The sequence below is a fragment of the Sphaeramia orbicularis genome, chromosome 7 (genome assembly GCF_902148855.1).
Source record: "Sphaeramia orbicularis chromosome 7, fSphaOr1.1, whole genome shotgun sequence".
NCBI classification, from domain to species: domain Eukaryota; kingdom Metazoa; phylum Chordata; class Actinopteri; order Kurtiformes; family Apogonidae; genus Sphaeramia; species Sphaeramia orbicularis.
In genome coordinates this window covers 21,475,415-21,493,289 of record NC_043963.1, presented here as the reverse complement: position 1 = coordinate 21,493,289, position 17,875 = coordinate 21,475,415, and the positions used below count along the sequence as shown (strand labels likewise).

Here is a 17,875-nt window from a genome sequence, read left to right as displayed (position 1 = left end):
GCATCCCACTCAGTCCTTTACGCTGCTCTAACCATAAGTATGCAGACATTTGTGCAACAGTTGGCCAAGTGCAGGGGAATTTCAATGTTGCGTGCCAACAGTTGTGTCCTAAAATAAAACAGTTGCAGCGTCTTTTGTTCTCTCTTACAGTCTCTGTGCCTTTATGTCACTATGCTACTATATTGTAAAACCGTGCTAATCTGGAATAATCAAGGCAAGATAAGATATGTGTGATAATCCTTTTCTCTTGTAGGTAGAACATCCTGCAATGAAGGAGACACACTGTTAATTAATGACTAAGGTGAAAAGCAGTGTAAATATAAACTAGTGTAGGTGTTTCTTCTTGAGTTGATGAGACAGAAATATGGTTAGTCATTATTTTTTTGCAATCTTTTTTGTTTTGAAGAAATTAATTTTTAAAAAATTCTGCAGTGAAGTAAATAATTTGCTTGCTAATTAAACTTTAAACTCCACTCTCTAGGTATTTTGTTATTCAATTTTATGACATCCAGATGTTTTGTGAGTAGAGCAGGAAAAGGTCCATGAGGAGGAGTGGTGGTTACAAGGGGGTGGGCACTGTTTTTCATTAGGTTTTGTTTGGATAAACAGGGAGAATTGACCGGTTCAGTGCTGAGTTATACATTCACTTACATTTCAGCTGGTAGCTTTGCAGGACATTGCGTGATAAACAGAGACACTGCAGTTTTGTGGTTTGAGAGAGAGGCCACAGAATCTGAAGTTGCAAAGACCTGAGGTGAGGATGTGTTTCACTAACAAACTGTGAGCTGCTGCCTGTGTGTTCAGCTTTGAACCATTACAGGAACTGTGATCTTTGACTAAATAGAGATAAGTATTTCATAGTGTCCATTTAATGCCTTTACATTACCAGGCCTGAGGAGCACAGATGCATTACTGTTCCAGATTTTTCTATTGTTTCAGCAGAATGTTGGAGTATTTGAGCCCATTTCTGACAATGCTATGAATTCTGAAATTACAGTTTTATAGAGAGAGTATTTATTTGCACTAATCTTTGAAAGCTGATTAAAATCTTATCACTACGGAAAGGTATGTGAGTTTGCACTTCAGCAGATCTAGGTTGTGGTTTTTGGTTTCCTGTGTACTTTTTTTTTTTGTAATGGTATGTAGTTGTGTCCTATTTTAGAGTTTAAGATGTGATTACTGATTTCAGTTTGCAGTGTGAATTAGTTTTGTTTAGTTTGCAGCAGAAACTGTGAATACTGCATGTGTTTAAAATATATTATTTTATGTGAAAGATAGCTGATGCACTATGCTCAACACTTTGGTACGATACTATTCTGAATGTCCACAGGAACTTTGACATAGTTAATTGATACAAAACATTACTTAAGAGTTCTAGGAAAGAAATTGATTGAGATACTGGACGAAGGGAAAAGCATTGCAGGTCGTTGGGTTGAAAATGAAAGACAAACGATATGACGAAGGTTTAACCTCCTGAGACCCAGCTATGGGTTTTCTGTCCACATTTGTGGACAAGAGTTTCACAACTTTATACAAAAAAAAGAAAAGAAAACTGTCCACCATAAAAGACATTCCATAAAAATTTTAAAAACTGCATCTGAAAAAAACTGTTGCATCATGATATTTTCAATATAGGCACCTATTTAATAAAAAACACAAAAAAAGCTTGTACTTTGCTGACATTTCCTGGGTCTTAGGAGGTTAAAAATACTGTAGTTGTGGACTTGAAATTATTAGTATCACTCTGGGGATACCATGAGGCATTACGGTACACAAAATCAAAAACATGCCTAAAAAGTTTACAGGGAACACATGTATTTCATTAAAGTGTTGGCACAAGTTTAAATATGAAGGGAAAATAAAAGAATTGAAGAATTTTGCAGCTGTGAAAACAAAATCATGATTAGTTCTTTACCAAGATATTTAATTGTGAATACTAATAATAATAATACACGTCACTTCTGTTGAAAAAAAAACAAAAAACACTAATCTATTTATTTCACTAAAATTGCATTTATTTTAAAAAACTAAATCTAATTAAGGACAGAGGTTAGAGGTATTATGGAAAACAAAGACCATTTGTCCTTCCTTGCATCATATCTGTGCAGAGTGCAAATATTTGTGAGTTAATCTTTGTCTCCTCTACAGGGATGGGGTCACATCCAGGCCTCATGTTCATTCTGCTGGTTTTAGCGGCTCTGTCCTCCAGCTGTGATGGTGGAAAAGTGTTGGTGTATCCTGTGGATGGAAGTCACTGGCTTAATATGAAAATCCTGGTGGAGGCACTTCATTCTCGTGGCCATGAAATCACAGTGATCCGCTCCTCCACCAGCTGGTATGTGTCAGAATCCTCTCCTCATTACACCTCCATCACCATCACTCAGGAAAAAGCACAAAACCTTGAGAGCCAAGACTTCATGAGCTCATTCCTGAAGAAGTCAATAGAGATCAGAAGCAAAAGAGGAACGCCGTGGGCATTTTTTGAGTTTTATAGACACCTTTTCAACATGGTTGGAGATAACCAGAAAGATGTAGCTCAACTTGTCATCGCTATCTTTGAGAATAAGCCACTCATGAAGGAGTTGATGGACAATAAATATGAACTTCTTCTGGCTGACCCTGCGTTTCCAGGTGGAGTACTGCTAGCCCATTACCTCAAGGTTCCAATGGTTTTCAATGTGCGTTGGATTTTCAATGGAGATGCCCACTTTGCCATCGCTCCTTCTCCTCTGTCGTACGTTCCTCAGCTCTTCTCTGATTACTCTGACAAAATGGATTTCTTTCAAAGATTAAATAATATAATCTACCATGGAATTCTGGTCTACATGCACCATTTTGTCTCAAATCCACCTTACCAGGCTGTGTGTGACCGTTATTTTGGACCAGATGTCAGTGTCATGTCTCTTATGCAAGGAGCTGATCTCTGGCTCATGCGCACTGACTTCACGTTTGAGTTTCCTCGGCCCACCATGCCCAATGTGGTCTATATCGGAGGATTTCAGGGCAAGCCCTCTAAACCACTTTCACCAGAATTAGAGGAATTTGTGCAGAGTTCTGGTGAACATGGAGTGATAATAATGACTCTGGGGACCCTGCTTGGGGACCTTGGTCCTGAAATATCAGAGATGTTCGCCTCAGCATTTGCCAAACTGCCACAGAAAGTCATATGGCGACATATTGGAGCGAGGCCTGTCACTCTGGGAAGTAACACCATACTAGTGGAATGGATGCCACAAAATGACTTGCTAGGTCATCCGAAAACCAAGCTCTTTGTTACACATGGGGGTACAAACGGCCTTTATGAGGCAATCTACCATGGCGTCCCAGTTCTGGGTATTCCTCTTATCTTTGACCAGTTTGACAACATGGTGCGTATGAAGGCTCGTGGAGCCGCTGAGTATGTTGAGGTCACAACCTTGGACACTGAGACTCTCACAAAGGCTTTAAAGAATATTCTGGACCCAGAAAATCACTACAAACTCAATATGCACAAACTGTCAGAGCTTCATCATGATAAACCAATGAAACCCACTGACAGTGCTGTTTTCTGGATGGAGTATGTCATGAGACACAAGGGTGCAGCCCATCTGCGCACAGAGTCATATAAGCTGCCATGGTACGCCTATCACTGTCTGGATGTCATGGCAGTCATAATAGCATTTTGTCTGTTCACTGTTACGCTTATTTTTGCATTCTGTAGATGTCTCATTAGACATCTGATAAGACTGAAAAAGACCAAGAGTGATTAAAAAAACAGATAATATGTGAAGCTTCAAATAACAGCTAATCATGCTCTTAAAATACATATATGTATAAATGAGAAGTTGAAATTCCAGTCAGAATTTCATCCATAATATATAGAATCTACAAATACTAAAAATGTACATTAATTGAAGTGTTCTTGCTTCACAATAGTCACACAGTTATTTGTGTACTTAAAGCTACAGGAGCCAAAATATGGAGCAAATGCACTTTCCTTCTGCTCCTGTCTCCTCTTGGTCCAAATCAGAACACTTAAAGGTACAGTGCGTGACTCCCTTACCCTCGGTGGCAGCAAACACCTGAATCAACGCAAAGACAGTGCGATTTCTCTGTTCCAGTGTAGTGCTTACCTAACGACTGGCACTTCAGGACAAAAAGCCTCAGCTGTATCTTTTGCGATTTTCGAATACCTCATTTGCACAACCTGCCAAAATGGCGAGCACCTCAACTTCTCTGTCGTTACTTCTATCGGGCGACAAGGTAAGTATAGAAAAATAAAAACATTCATGAAGTGAATGTGAAAAGATTTAAGATATGGAAAAGCCCACCCCCTTTTGCAGGCGGCTACTTTGATTTTTGTCCTCTGTAGGCTCATGTACGGGAAAAAAATGGAGTAAATAATGGTGGCGCCAGCAAGCAGTACCTGCGCAATGTATATTTACACAGGTTTTTCTGGGTTAAATGTAATTGAACAAATTGGGTTTTTTTTTTTGACTGATTGAGCACTATTTTATTCAATTATAATCAATAATTGGATTGATTATTGGAAAGAACACTATAAAAATCATACACAACATACACTTAATATACAGATAAATGACCTGATGGTGTTTATGCTGTTATGGAAAATAAAGCCACTTTTTAAAGCTTCCATGTTGAGACACATATTGAATAAAGCAGAATAAGTCAAAGAATATCTTAACAGTGATAAGTAATTACAGCTGTCAGTCAAGCATTTATTATTTATCATTTATGCTAAAAGATAATTATGGATTTTTTTGCATAGTGATGCCACAATACTACAAAGCACTACAGCTTTATGACAAATATTCATATAACATACAAATGTAAATCCTTATGCATGTTGGTTGTGGGATATATCCTAGAATGACTCTATAGCCCCTCCCTTGAGGCTTCATGCAGGGACCAAAGTAAACAATTATAAATGGTTTGGTAATTCTTAATTATTTAAAGCAGTTTCACTTTTCTATAATCTAAATTTGAGTCTGATCTAAAAAAAAAAAGTGTCTTCATGAGATAATGTGAACGGGACCTAAACAAATCTGAATTACAGGAAGGTTTCGTGGAAGCTTGAATATGAAGAAAATCATTAAAAAGACCAATTCAACTTGATTCAACAGGTTGCTTATGAAAACTCTACAGGCAAATTGAATATGCCGTCCCTATGAAAATGTGTGTTATTTCCTTTAGCTGGATAAATATTACTTGTTGTTCCTGACTGACTTTTGTTTTTTTTTTTGTCTCTTTCTGTGTAAGGAATTAACTCTTTAGAAAGTAAAGGTGACTGATCCCTGCAAAATATTTTGAGATGTAATTTGACACTGAAGCTCTGTGAGCAACTGTTACCTGACATTGTTTGTTTTAAATATCTTCATTACTTTGTGATACAGTCACTCTACCAAAGTTGGAAAAATAGAGACGCCTTAACGTCTGACCGGCCTCTTCAAGCTGTTGTCTGAGCTGAGCAGGAACATCTTCACTTCCATGAAGGTAAACCAGAGGGTTCAGAGCACTGTTCAGACTCACAAGGCCACGACTTATCTGATGAGTGATGTAGACTCCGTTAAACCATCTACAACATGTCCTTCTTTTTTGTAAAACTCTAGACCAGAGGTTGAGGTTCTTCAGTACATGATAGGGGATGTAACAAACAGAGAAGAGAACAACCAAGATGAACAACAACCTCAAACATTTCCTTTTCAGTACCTTGTCAGTGTTTTCTTTCCGGTACAGAGTCACAATCACATGTCCATAACAGCCCAGTGTGATGAGGAGTGGGATACAAAACCCAGTCAATGTCCATCCAAGACTGTATTTCAGATAATCCTCAACGTAGATCTTAGAGGTGGTTTCATAACATTTCCCAGGTTTGTTTCTATATGTTTTGGTGAAGAACATGTCTGGAAGACTTTGAACACTCACCAACAGCCAAACCAGGACTGAAATAACCACAGAGCGTGTGACAGTCAGTCGTCCCATCACCTTCATGGGATGGACGATGGCCAAGTACCTGTACACACTGACACAAGTAAGAAACCAGATGCTGCCGTATCAATTCAGATTGAAGCAGAATCTTGTTATCTTGCAGAATGTGTCTCCAAAGATCCATGTACTTTTCATAAAGTGGTAAACCACAAGAAATGGAAGAGTGAGCAGGTACAAAACATCTGTAAGTCCAAGGTTGAAAACAAACACACTGACGTTTCCCAGTTTCTTCCAGTTTTGCAGCAAAGTCTTCAGTCCCCATCCATTAGCCACCAGACCAATGATGAACACTAAGATGTAAACAGGAGGCAGAAATCTGCTGGTGAAGTCAAAGCTGATACGAGGACAGGCTGTGTTATTCATTCTGTCGTCTGAAAGGGGAAAAGACAAATCTTGTCCTCAGTCGGTGATCTCATTTATGAGAGAAAAAAGGAAAATCTCAGACGGTTTGCTGAAATAGGACTTCCTGCTTGAAACCATTCTGTCCTCAGTCGACATTTGACATCATAGATGTATGGGCACAGCCTCAACACACATCTGTACTATTGATGTCTGGATGTAAATACTTGTCATTACTCTGTTACCTGTCACTGTCTTTTGTCTATTGTCACCATTAGTTTATTTTTTCTGCAGATGTCTCATTAGTCCAACAGACTGTGAATAGAAATGTGATAATAAGCAAAAGAAATTTAATAATCTACTGTGAATAACTACTGTATCTGGAACTTGTAGGAACTAAAAATATTGAAAATCTGCAATGCCACATCTGTATGTGCTGAACTGTATTGTTGTCTTTTCTGCAGACAAAAAATGTGCAAAAATTTGTGCAATTTTCATTTTTGTACCTTAGACAAATTTTATAAATGACTTTTGTATTATGTATCTGTACACAAAAATAAAAAATATAATTCTGGTTAACATTTACTGTCTTTAATTCAAATTAAGACGTGGTTTTTACACACATGCATATATTAATGTGATAAACAAGTGCAAAATATTCTAAGAGGCTAAAGCTGTTTGAACACCAAAATAAAAACAGTTACCTTTTAAAGCATCATCGGTACTTTGTGTTGCAGTTACACAGTTGCAGTTTCTAAACCAAGCATGAAAGACACGTAGCACAGTGAAGAGCTTTTACAAAAACCTTTCATATAAAATTCGGTATACTGGTGCAAACATAAAATTACTTAATCTGACATTGAATGCTTCAGTAAGAACTCCCATGTGTATCTCCCACTATGATCCGATTACTGGACACAACTTAAGGAGCGTGAGCTTGTCAATGAAATGTAAAAAAGCACATAGTTTTTGTAAAATGCAGGCACTTTTTTACTCACACAGATAAATGTTACAGACTCTCAAAGATGGTGGACGTTTTACATTACAGAAAAAAAACACTCCATATACAAGTTTTTTTCACCAATAAAAATGCCCTATTATAATGTTTCAGTGAATTACCATGTAATCAGTTAAAATAATGTCATGAATGTACAATTGTACATATACAGAAATCATACACATAATACTTTCTTTATTTAAATGAATTTTTAATAAGTAACTTTAATTATCCACTGTGTTTCACAGTTTCACAACAAAACTAATAATAACAAATGGATTTTGAAAAAAGACCTTATACCAAATGTCAACTGACAAAATGGATTATTCGACATCTTCAGATATGTTCATTTAAAAATGTTTCTTTTAGGTTAAACTTCTTCTGTGACTTTTGCTGCAGGGGCAGGGCCAGATTTTGGTGAAACCCTCAAATTTATCATCTGACAAAAATCTCTAAGTAGTTTTCTGAGCTGAGCAGGAACATCTTCACTTCCATGAAGGTAAACCAGAGGGTTCAGAGCACTGTTCAGACTCACGAGGCCACGACTTATCCGATGAGCGATGTAGACTCCGTTAAACCATCCACGACATGTCCTTCTTTTAGATAAAACTCTAGACCAGAGGTTGAGGTTCTTCAGTACATGATAGGGGATGTAACAAACAGAGAAGAGAACAACCAAGATGAACAACAGCCTCAAGCTTTTCCATTTCAATGCCTTGTTATTTCTTTTTTTACATCCCAGAGTTACAATCACATGTCCATAACAGCCCAGTGTGATGAGGAGTGGGATACAAAACCCAGTCAATGTCCATCCAAGACTGTATTTCAGATAATCCTCAACGTAGACCTTAGAGGTGGTTTCATAACATTTCCCAGGTTTGCTTCTATATGTTTTGGTGAAGAACATGTCTGGAAGACTTTGAATACCCACCAAAAACCAAACCAGGACTGAAATAACCACTGAGTGGGTCAGAGTTAATCTTCCCATTACTCTGACTGGATGGACGACGGCCAAGTACCTGTACACACTGATACAAGTAAGAAACCCGATGCTGCCGTATAAATTCAGGTTGAAGCAGAATCTTGTTATCTTGCAGAATGTGTCTCCAAAGATCCAGGTATTGTCCATAAAGTAGTACATCACAAGAAATGGAAGAGTGAGCAGGTACAAAACATCTGTAAGTCCAAGGTTGAAAACAAACACGTTGATGATCTTGAGTTTTGTCCAGTTTCGCAGCAAAGTCTTCAGTCCCCATCCATTAGCCACCAGACCAATGATGAACACTAAGATGTAAACAGGAGGCAGAAATATGCCTGGAAAGGCAAAGCTGATACGAGGACAAGCTGTGTTATTCATACTGTCGTCTGTAAAGCAGAATGTACTGGAGCAGAATGTCTCTTCTGGGGTCAAGATCGCAAAGATTGAGCAGACTTCCTGTTTTAACCTCTACCCTCACTATTTTTATTCATGCACTTACACATGCACAGGAAATATACCCCTACGAAGACATGATCTGATCTGGAAATAGTGATTCATATTTTACAAATAGATATTTAGAGTGTCAGCTCATCCGTTTTATACTTTATTGAATCTAGCTTGTCTTTTTATGATTACTCTGGTACTGAATGTGTAACAAATTATGTACCATCTTTTATCTTTAATTGCCTCTGAAAAGTTTCCAAAGTTTAATTGAAATATTCTGACATGCTTTGTGCTGACAGGAAACTTGTCACAATCAAGATCTGTCAAAAAGTCAGTTCAGGTTTCAGTAAGATGTTCTTTACAGCACCTTGTAGTACTTTTTGAGTGAGTTCATGATATTTCATGACATTATTTGAGTATAATGTTGCAGGAACTCTAATGCTGTATATCCTCCAGTGCCTTGTAAATGATGCAAACATACAACTGTACGGTGAATGCAAAAATACTATATGCTTTTGTGGATTTATTTGTATTAAATCAAAAATGCAAGTTACTGCTCAACTATGCTTCTTCCTAATAACTTACTACTTATCTATGAGGAAATAATAAAGGGATTATGATTGAAGATTCATAATCTAGACTCACTGCTACATAGTGTGGGCATGTTGGAATGTCATTCTCTGTTTAATTTGCGTAAACAATAATCATACAGCAGTGTTTTTTCTCCAAATCATACTCAGTTTGAGACTCTTTATTACAGACTGTCTGCAGTGGTGGAAATTTAACTTTACAGATAAAAAGCCAACACAAGCACAAGCAATAAAGCAGTGATATTATGTAGTTTCAGAGACAATCCTGTAATAAATAAATGCACATTTTTACATTAACTGCTGGTGAAGTCAAAGCTGATACAAGGACAAGCTGTGTAATTCATTCTGTCGTCTGAAAGGAGTAAAGACAAATCTTGCACTCTGTCGGTGATCTCATTTATGAGAGAAAAAAGGAAAATCTCAGACGGTTTGCTGAAATAGGACTTCCCGCTTGAAAGCATTCTATCCTCAGTCAACATCTGACATCGTAGATGTATGGGCACAGCCTCAGCACACATCTGTACTATTGATGTCTGGATGTAAATACTTGTCATTACTCTGTTACCTGTCACTGTCTTTTGTCTATTGTCACCATTAGTTTATTTTTTCTGCAAGAAGTCTTATTAGTCCAACAGACTGTGGATAGAAATGTGATAATAAGCAAAAGAAATTTAATAATCTACTGTGAATAACTACTGTGTCTGGAACTTGTAGGAACTAAAAATATTGAAAATCTGCAGTGCCACATCTATATGTGCTGAACTGTGTTTTTGTCTTTTCTGCAGACAAAAAATGTGCAAAAATGTATGCAATTTTCATTTTTGCATATTAGACAAGTTTTATAAAAGAGTTTTGTATTATGTATCTGTACACAAAAATAAAAATATAATTCTGGTTAACATTTACTGTCTTTAATTCAAAATAAGACGTGGTTTTTACACACATGCATATATTAATATTATAAACAAGTACAAAACATTTGAAGAGGCTAAAGCTGTTTGAACACAAAAATTAGCATTAAACAGTTACCTTTTAAAGCATCATCGGTACTTTGTGTTGCAGTTACACAGTCGCAATTTCTAAACCAAGCATGAAAGACACGTAGCACAGTGAAGAGCTGTTACAAAAACCTTTCATATAAAATTCAGTATACTGGTGCAAACATAAAATTACTTAATCTGACATTGAATGCTTCAGTAAGAACTCCCATGTGTATCTCCCACTATGATCCGATTACTGGACACAACTTAAGGAGCGTGAGCTTGTCAATGAAATGTAAAAAAGCACATAGTTTTTGTAAAATGCAGGCACTTTTTTACTCACACAGATAAATGTTACAGACTCTCAAAGATGGTGGAGGTTTTACATTACAGAAAAAAAACACTCCATATACAAGTTTTTTTCACCAATAAAAATGCCCTATTATGATGTTTCAGTGAATTTACCATGTAATCAATTAAAATAATGTCATAAATGTACAATTGTACATATACAGAAATCATACACATAATACTTTCTCTATTTAGATGAATTTTTAATAAGCAACTTTAATTATCCACTGTGTTTCACAGTTTCACAACAAAACTAATAATAACAAATGGATTTTGAAAAAATAATACCAACGTCAACTGACAAAATGGATTATTCGACATCTTCAGATATGTTCATTTAAAAATGTTTCTCTTAGGTCAAACTTCTTCTGTGACTTTTGCTGCAGGGGCAGGGCCAGATTTTGGTGAAACCCTCAAATTTATCATCTGACAAAAATCTCTAAGTAGTTTTCTGAGCTGAGCAGGAACATCTTCACTTCCATGAAGGTAAACCAGAGGGTTCAGAGCACTGTTCAGACTCACGAGGCCACGACTTATCTGATGAGCGATGTAGACTCCGTTAAACCATCCACGACATGTCCTTCTTTTAGATAAAACTCTAGACCAGAGGTTGAGGTTCTTCAGTACATGATAGGGGATGTAGCAAACAGAGAAGAGAACAACCAAGATGAACAACAACCTCAAGCTTTTCCATTTCAATGCCTTGTTATTTCTTTTTTTACATCCCAGAGTCACAATCACATGTCCATAACAGCCCAGTGTGATGAGGAGTGGGATACAAAACCCAGTCAATGTCCACCCAAGACTGTATTTCAGATAATCCTCAACATAGAACGTGGAGGTGGTTTCATAACATTTCCCAGGTTTGTTTCTATATGTTTTGGTGAAGAACATGTCTGGAAGACTTTGAACACTCACCAACAGCCAAACCAGGACTGAAATAACCACAGAGTGTGCGACAGTCAGTCGTCCCATCACCTTCATGGGATGGACGACGGCCAAGTACCTGTACACACTGATACAAGTAAGAAACCCGATGCTGCCGTATAAATTCAGGTTGAAGCAGAATCTTGTTATCTTGCAGAATGTGTCTCCAAAGATCCAGGTATTGTCCATAAAGTGGTACATCACAAGAAATGGAAGAGTGAGCAGGTACAAAACATCTGTAAGTCCAAGGTTGAAAACAAACACGTTGATGATCTTGAGTTTTGTCCAGTTTCGCAGCAAAGTCTTCAGTCCCCATCCATTAGCCACAAGACCAATGATGAACACTAAGATGTAAACAGGAAGCAGAAATCTGCTGGTGAAGTCAAAGCTGATACGAGGACAAGCTGTGTTATTCATTCTGTCGTCTGTAAAGCAGAATGTACTGGAGCAGTGCATCTGTTCTGGGGTCAAAATCAAAATGAATGAGCAGGCTTCCTGTGTTAACCTCTACCCTCACTATTTTTATTTATGCACTTACACATGCACAGGAAATATACCCCTACGAAGACATGATCTGATCTGAAAATAGTGATTCATATTTCACAAATAGATATTTAGTGTCAGCTCATCAGTTTTATACTGTATTGAATCTAGCTTGTCTTTTTAGGATTACTCTGGTATTGAATGTGTAACAGATTATGTACCAACTTTTATCTTTAATTGCCTCTGAAAAGTTTCCAAAGTTTAATTGAAATATTCTGACATGCTTTGTGCTGACAGGAAACTTGTCACAATCAAGATCTGTCAAAAAGTCAGTTCAGGTTTCAGTAAGATGTTCTTTACAGCACCTTGTAGTACTTTTTGAGTGAGTTCATGATATTTCGTGACATTATTTGAGTATAATGTTGCAGGAACTCTAATGCTATATGTCGTCCAGTGCCTTGTAAATGATGCAAACATACAACTGTACGGTGAATGCAAAAATACTATATGCTTTTGTGGATTTATTTGTATTAAATCAAAAATGCAAGTTACTGCTCAACTATGCTTCTTCCTAATAACTTACTACTTATCTATGAGGAAATAATAAAGGGATTATGATTGAAGATTCTAAATCTAGACTCATTGCTACATAGTGTGGGCATGTTGGAATGTCATTCTCTGCTTAAGGTGCGTAGACAATAATCATACAGCAGTGTTTTTTCTCCAAATCATACTCAGCTTGAGACTCTTTATTACAGACTGTCTGCAGTGGTGGAAATTTAACTTTACAGATAAAAAGCCAACACAAGCACAAGCAATAAAGCAGTGATATTATGTAGTTTCAGAGACAATCCTGTAATAAATAAATGCACATTTTCACATTAAAAGAAGTCATTTCTCTTTTAAGTTAGATTTTTAATGTGTGACTTTCATGGTCCACTGTGTGTCACTGTTTCATAACAAAAGTAAGAATAACACATGGATTAAAAAAGACCTAATAACAAATGACAGAAGCCCGGGTCTCAGACATATGGTTTCATTCAAACACTGACAGCATATTCGTATTTTTGACCAAACCTGAGGTTGAGGTTATTCTAAAATATTACTTGTGGCTCCAGACTGATACTTTTGTCTCTTTCAGGTGAGGAAATGGGTCTTTAGAACCATTAGGAAACAGACAGATTGTTACTGGGAGTGTTTGAGCAACTTTTACCAAACATTGCTTGTTTTAAATATCTTCATTACTTTGTGATACAGTCACTCTACCAAAGCTGGAAAAATAGAGACGCCTTAACATCTGACCGGCCTCCTCGAGCTGTTGTCTGAGCTGAGCAGGAACATCTTCACTTCCATGAAGGTAAACCAGAGGGTTCAGAGCACTGTTCAGACTCACAAGGCCACGACTTATCTGATGAGCGATGTAGACTCCGTTAAACCATCTACAACATGTCCTTCTTTTTTGTAAAACTCTAGACCAGAGGTTGAGGTTCTTCAGTACATGATAGGGGATGTAACAAACAGAGAAGAGAACAACCAAGATGAACAACAACCTCAAACATTTCCTTTTCAGTACCTTGTCAATGTTTTCTTTCCGGTACAGAGTCACAATCACATGTCCATAACAGCCCAGTGTGATGAGGAGTGGGATACAAAACCCAGTCAATGTCCATCCAAGACTGTATTTCAGATAATCCTCAACGTAGAACGTGGAGGTGGTTTCATAACATTTCCCAGGTTTGTTTCCATATGTTTTGGTGAAGAACATGTCTGGAAGACTTTGAACACTCACCAGCAGCCAAACCATGACTGAAATAACCACAGAGTGTGTGACACTCAGTCGTCCCATCACCTTCATGGGATGGACGATGGCCAAGTACCTGTACACACTGATACAAGTAAGAAACCCGATGCTGCTGTATAAATTCAGGTTGAAGCAGAATCTTGTTATCTTGCAGAATGTGTCTCCAAAGATCCATGTACTCTTCATAAAGTGGTACACCACAAGATATGGTAGAGTGAGCAGGTACAAAACATCTGTAAGTCCGAGGTTGAAAACAAACACATTGACGTTTCCCAATTTCTTCCAGTTTTGCAACAAAGTCTTCAGTCCCCATCCATTAGCCACCAGACCAATGATGAACACTAAGATGTAAACAGGAGGCAGAAATCTGCTGCTGAAGTCAAAGTTAGCACGAGGACAGGCTGTGTTATTCATTTTTCTGAGAAGTGAAAGACTAAACTGTGTCTGTCATGATAGAAAAAAAATGACAAATAGGACTTCCCGTTTGAAGCCCCACTCACAACGGAACCTTTGAGATGAAAGATAAACTCATGCGCAAAATTTCAGTAGAAATGCAGATACGTCTGTATTTTGGTTTGTCCACAAATCCTATTCATTCTTCTGTCAAGTAAAGAGCCTTAATGTGTAATGATGTCAGTTTTGTCACATCTAAAGCTGAATGTTTAATTAAGAACTAATGTGCATGTATATGACAACACAAAATAAATGCATGATCTAGTAAAGGAGGTGTGAGAAAACACACCGTTTGCATAAATGTAGACACTTTCCCTCAAAGAAATGCTACAGACTCTCTCTGGTGGTAGAGACTTGACATTACAGAAAAAACACACAAATACAAGCCTTTTTTCCTCAATAATCAAAACAGACAATTAAGACATTTTTGTAAGTTTATTATATAATCAATCCAAGTTATGTGGTAACATGTAACATAAATACACAATGTCACACGTACAGGAAAACATAACTATGCTTACAGTGAAATGTGCATAATCTTAACATATTTAATTTTCAGTTACTGACGTCTGTGATCCACAGATTCACTGTAATAATAACAACATTTTGAAAAAATACTGTAAAGCTCAAGTGCATGTTCACACCATAACATAAAATATTGGCAAGTAATAGCAACAGGTAATAACAAATGGCTGACAACAGAAAAAAGTTATATCATATCATGGATACCTTCAGATGTTTTAAACCATATTTGTCCTGGGTTGATCTTCATCTGTAATTTTTGCCACAGGGGCAGCGCCAGAGGTCGATGAAAACCTCAGGTTGATCCTCTCACGAGATTGTCGAAGCAGTTTTCTGAGGTGAGCAGGAACATCTTCACTTCCATGAAGGTAAACCAGAGGGTTCAGAGCACTGTTCAGACTCGCCAGGCCACGACTTATCTGATGAGCGATGTAGACTGTGTTAAACCATCCACGACATGTCCTCCTTTTTTGTAAAACTCTAGACCAGAGGTTGAGGTTCTTCAATATGTGATAGGGGATGTAACAAACAGAGAAGAGAATGATCAAGATGAGCAGCAGCTTTAAACTTCTCTGTTTCATTACCTTGTCAGTAGAATTTGTCCGGTAGAGAGTTAAAATCACATGTCCATAACAGCCCAGTGTGATGAGGAGTGGGATACAAAACCCAGTCAATGTCCATCCAAGACTGTATTTCAGATAATCCTCAACATAGGACTTAGAGGTGGTTTCAAAACATTTCCCAGGTTTGCTTCCATATGTTTTGGTGAAGAACATGTCGGGAAGACTTTGAACACCCACCAAAAGCCAAACCAGGACTGAAATAACCACCGAGTGGGTCAGAGTTAATCTTCCCATTACTCTGACTGGATGGACGATGGCCAAGTACCTGTACACACTGATACAAGTAAGAAACCCAATGCTGCCGTATAAATTCAGGTTGAAGCAGAATCTTGTTATCTTGCAGAATGTGTCTCCGAAGATCCAAGTACTCTCCATAAAGTGGTACGTCACAAGAAATGGAAGAGTGAGCAGATACAAAACATCTGTAAGTCCAAGGTTGAAAACAAACATGTTGATAATCTTGAGTTTTGTCCAGTTTCGCAGTAAAGTCTTCAGTCCCCATCCATTAGCCACCAGACCAATGATGAACACTAAGATGTAAACAGGAGGCAGAAATCTGCCTGAAAAGTCAAAGCTAATACGAGGACAAGCTGTGCTATTCATTCTGTCTCCATAAAATCTGTTTCACTGATTCTCTAGTGACCTGACTGGTGAAAAAAAATGAGGAAATAATTCTGAAGAAAGCTTCCTCTTGAGATGTTTTTCCAAATGAAGTTGGGATCACCTGGAAATCTGTCATGCGATCTGTAAGAGTGAGGTGGTGGAATGAAAACACCCTCTGTATTTAAAGTGTTACTTAGTCCAACTACATGATAACTAGTATGTGACTTATTCTAAACTCCTCCTAAATTACTCCCCACCACATTAAATTCAGCCTGACCACAGAGGAAAAGAAAGTTGTGAAATGTAGGTGTCAGCATAAATTTTCCAGCGGAAATGTTCACCAGTGTCTGCTGATTCTAAGAGGCAGGCACAGTGATAAGACACACAACATACAGCTGATATTTCACCCAGAGGAAGAAAATGGCACAAAGAAAACAGAAAGACAGCCTGTACGTGCAGTTTAAGATGTGTAATAGCCAAATACTGGGATTCCAACTGCATCTAATATATTTAAAAATGCAAACAAAACAAACCAAGAGACAAAAGTACAGTTTCAACCTTTATGTGATATAAATGGAAAAGTCATGATGTTATCATGAACATTTTGCCCAAACCTAATCTTTTCACCTCATCATGATCTTTTTTCAGTGTAATGAAAGATCGCAATCTTCAGTTTTTCATCTGTGTAAATTGCTTTTAAGAAAGATTTAACCCCCTGAGACCCAGCAATGCATTTTTATCCTCTGTAGGGGCAAGGGTTTCATAGTTTTACTTTTAAAAAAAAAGAAAAAAAAAAGAAAAAGAAAAAGAAAAAGAAAAAAAAAAAGAAAAAAAGGGTCCACTGCAAAGGACATTCCATAAAAGAAAAAAGTAGTGCTTTCAAACGATTAAAATTTTTAATCAGATTAATCACAGGGTTGCTGTGGATTAATTTTGATTAATCACAAATAAATATCATTAATTTCTAATCTACATTAATCACGTTTCATATTGCATGAGCAAACAGACTCAAGAAAGAAGGGAATATATATGTACTTAACGTGTTTATTAAACACCTTCAACAGTTTCAACAGAACAACTTGAAACAACTGGTCCGTCTTGGGTTTTTTTGTACTAAAGTTTTCATCCAGAGGGCCAACGTGCTGTTTAGTGTCTTCCATCTTTATGGGTTGGTTCTGCTGCCTGCCACTTTTGGATCAACTGCCCATTTGTTCATGTGTGATGGTAACTCTATTTGGACAAACTGCCTGAAATGCATTGCCAGAGACGTTCAGAGTCATTTTTCCACTGCAGATGGATTAATTGTGTTAAAAAAAATTTTTATGTGATTAATCATGATGATGGATTAATCCTTGTTAACACGTTAATTTTGACATCCCTAAAAAAAAGAAAATATATATGCATCTGAAAAAACTGTTGCATCATGTTGTTTCCAATCAAGACAATTATTTAATGTAAAAAAGCCAAACCTTTGACTTTCCTGCGTCTCAGGAGGTTAAAGTAATTAAAAACTATGCATTTAAGTGCAAAAAAAAATAAAAAATACAACGTGTAATATTATTAGAAAGTATATATTATCTAGTGCTGCTAAAATTAGTTAATTTGAAAAAAGAATGTGAAACCTTGGCTTCATCTTCTTAACAAAAACATGCATGCCAACGGTTCCCTCTGAACAGATCACACTGTGCAAACTTTAGCTTCACTTGCGAAATAAATCAGTGACTCATCATGAGCTATACGTTTTTACTGAATTTCCTGTAAAATATTTTCCAGCATCAGCATGCAGTTAGAGGCA

At 37.2% G+C, this 17,875-nt stretch overlaps 4 protein-coding genes and 1 pseudogene across 4 annotated transcripts; 1 reads left to right on the top strand and 4 right to left on the bottom strand.

The window, feature by feature from the left end:
- Window positions 1-605: 605 nt before the first annotated feature.
- On the top strand, window positions 606-4,006 carry LOC115422378 (UDP-glucuronosyltransferase 2B17 pseudogene; annotated as a pseudogene).
- Window positions 4,007-4,755: 749 nt separating this feature from the next.
- LOC115422385 (P2Y purinoceptor 1-like) lies at window positions 4,756-8,719 on the bottom strand. The gene is made up of 2 exons (XM_030138694.1): window positions 8,344-8,719; window positions 4,756-6,013 (listed from the first exon to the last, which is right to left on the bottom strand). Exons 1-2 carry the CDS (start codon window positions 8,679-8,681, stop codon window positions 5,365-5,367), a joined length of 987 nt encoding a protein of 328 aa, XP_029994554.1. The 5' UTR covers window positions 8,682-8,719; the 3' UTR covers window positions 4,756-5,364.
- A 2,174-nt stretch (window positions 8,720-10,893) lies between these two features.
- Window positions 10,894-12,058, bottom strand: LOC115422379 (P2Y purinoceptor 1-like). The gene has a single exon (XM_030138689.1). The coding sequence runs from the start codon at window positions 12,049-12,051 to the stop codon at window positions 11,026-11,028; it is 1,026 nt and encodes a 341-aa protein (XP_029994549.1). The 5' UTR covers window positions 12,052-12,058; the 3' UTR covers window positions 10,894-11,025.
- Window positions 12,059-12,812: 754 nt separating this feature from the next.
- LOC115422383 (P2Y purinoceptor 1-like) lies at window positions 12,813-14,344 on the bottom strand. The gene has a single exon (XM_030138693.1). It carries the CDS (start codon window positions 14,291-14,293, stop codon window positions 13,307-13,309), a length of 987 nt encoding a protein of 328 aa, XP_029994553.1. The 5' UTR covers window positions 14,294-14,344; the 3' UTR covers window positions 12,813-13,306.
- A 393-nt stretch (window positions 14,345-14,737) lies between these two features.
- On the bottom strand, window positions 14,738-16,266 carry LOC115422381 (P2Y purinoceptor 1-like). Its single transcript, XM_030138691.1, has one exon. It carries the CDS (start codon window positions 16,078-16,080, stop codon window positions 15,073-15,075), a length of 1,008 nt encoding a protein of 335 aa, XP_029994551.1. The 5' UTR covers window positions 16,081-16,266; the 3' UTR covers window positions 14,738-15,072.
- Between the last annotated feature and the right edge of the window lie 1,609 nt (window positions 16,267-17,875).

Bases quoted from the DNA above. Each gene is read 5' to 3' on its own strand.
- LOC115422381 (XM_030138691.1), bottom strand. From the start codon at position 16,080: ATGAATAGCACAGCTTGTCCTCGTATTAGCTTTGACTTTTCAGGCAGA.
- LOC115422385 (XM_030138694.1), bottom strand. From the start codon at position 8,681: ATGAATAACACAGCTTGTCCTCGTATCAGCTTTGCCTTTCCAGGCATA. The intron at 6,014-8,343 runs GTACTTGGCCGT...CAGTGTGTACAG, and splicing joins ACTTGTATCAGTGTGTACAG to GTACTTGGCCATCGTCCATC.
- LOC115422379 (XM_030138689.1), bottom strand. From the start codon at position 12,051: ATGCACTGCTCCAGTACATTCTGCTTTACAGACGACAGAATGAATAAC.
- LOC115422383 (XM_030138693.1), bottom strand. From the start codon at position 14,293: ATGAATAACACAGCCTGTCCTCGTGCTAACTTTGACTTCAGCAGCAGA.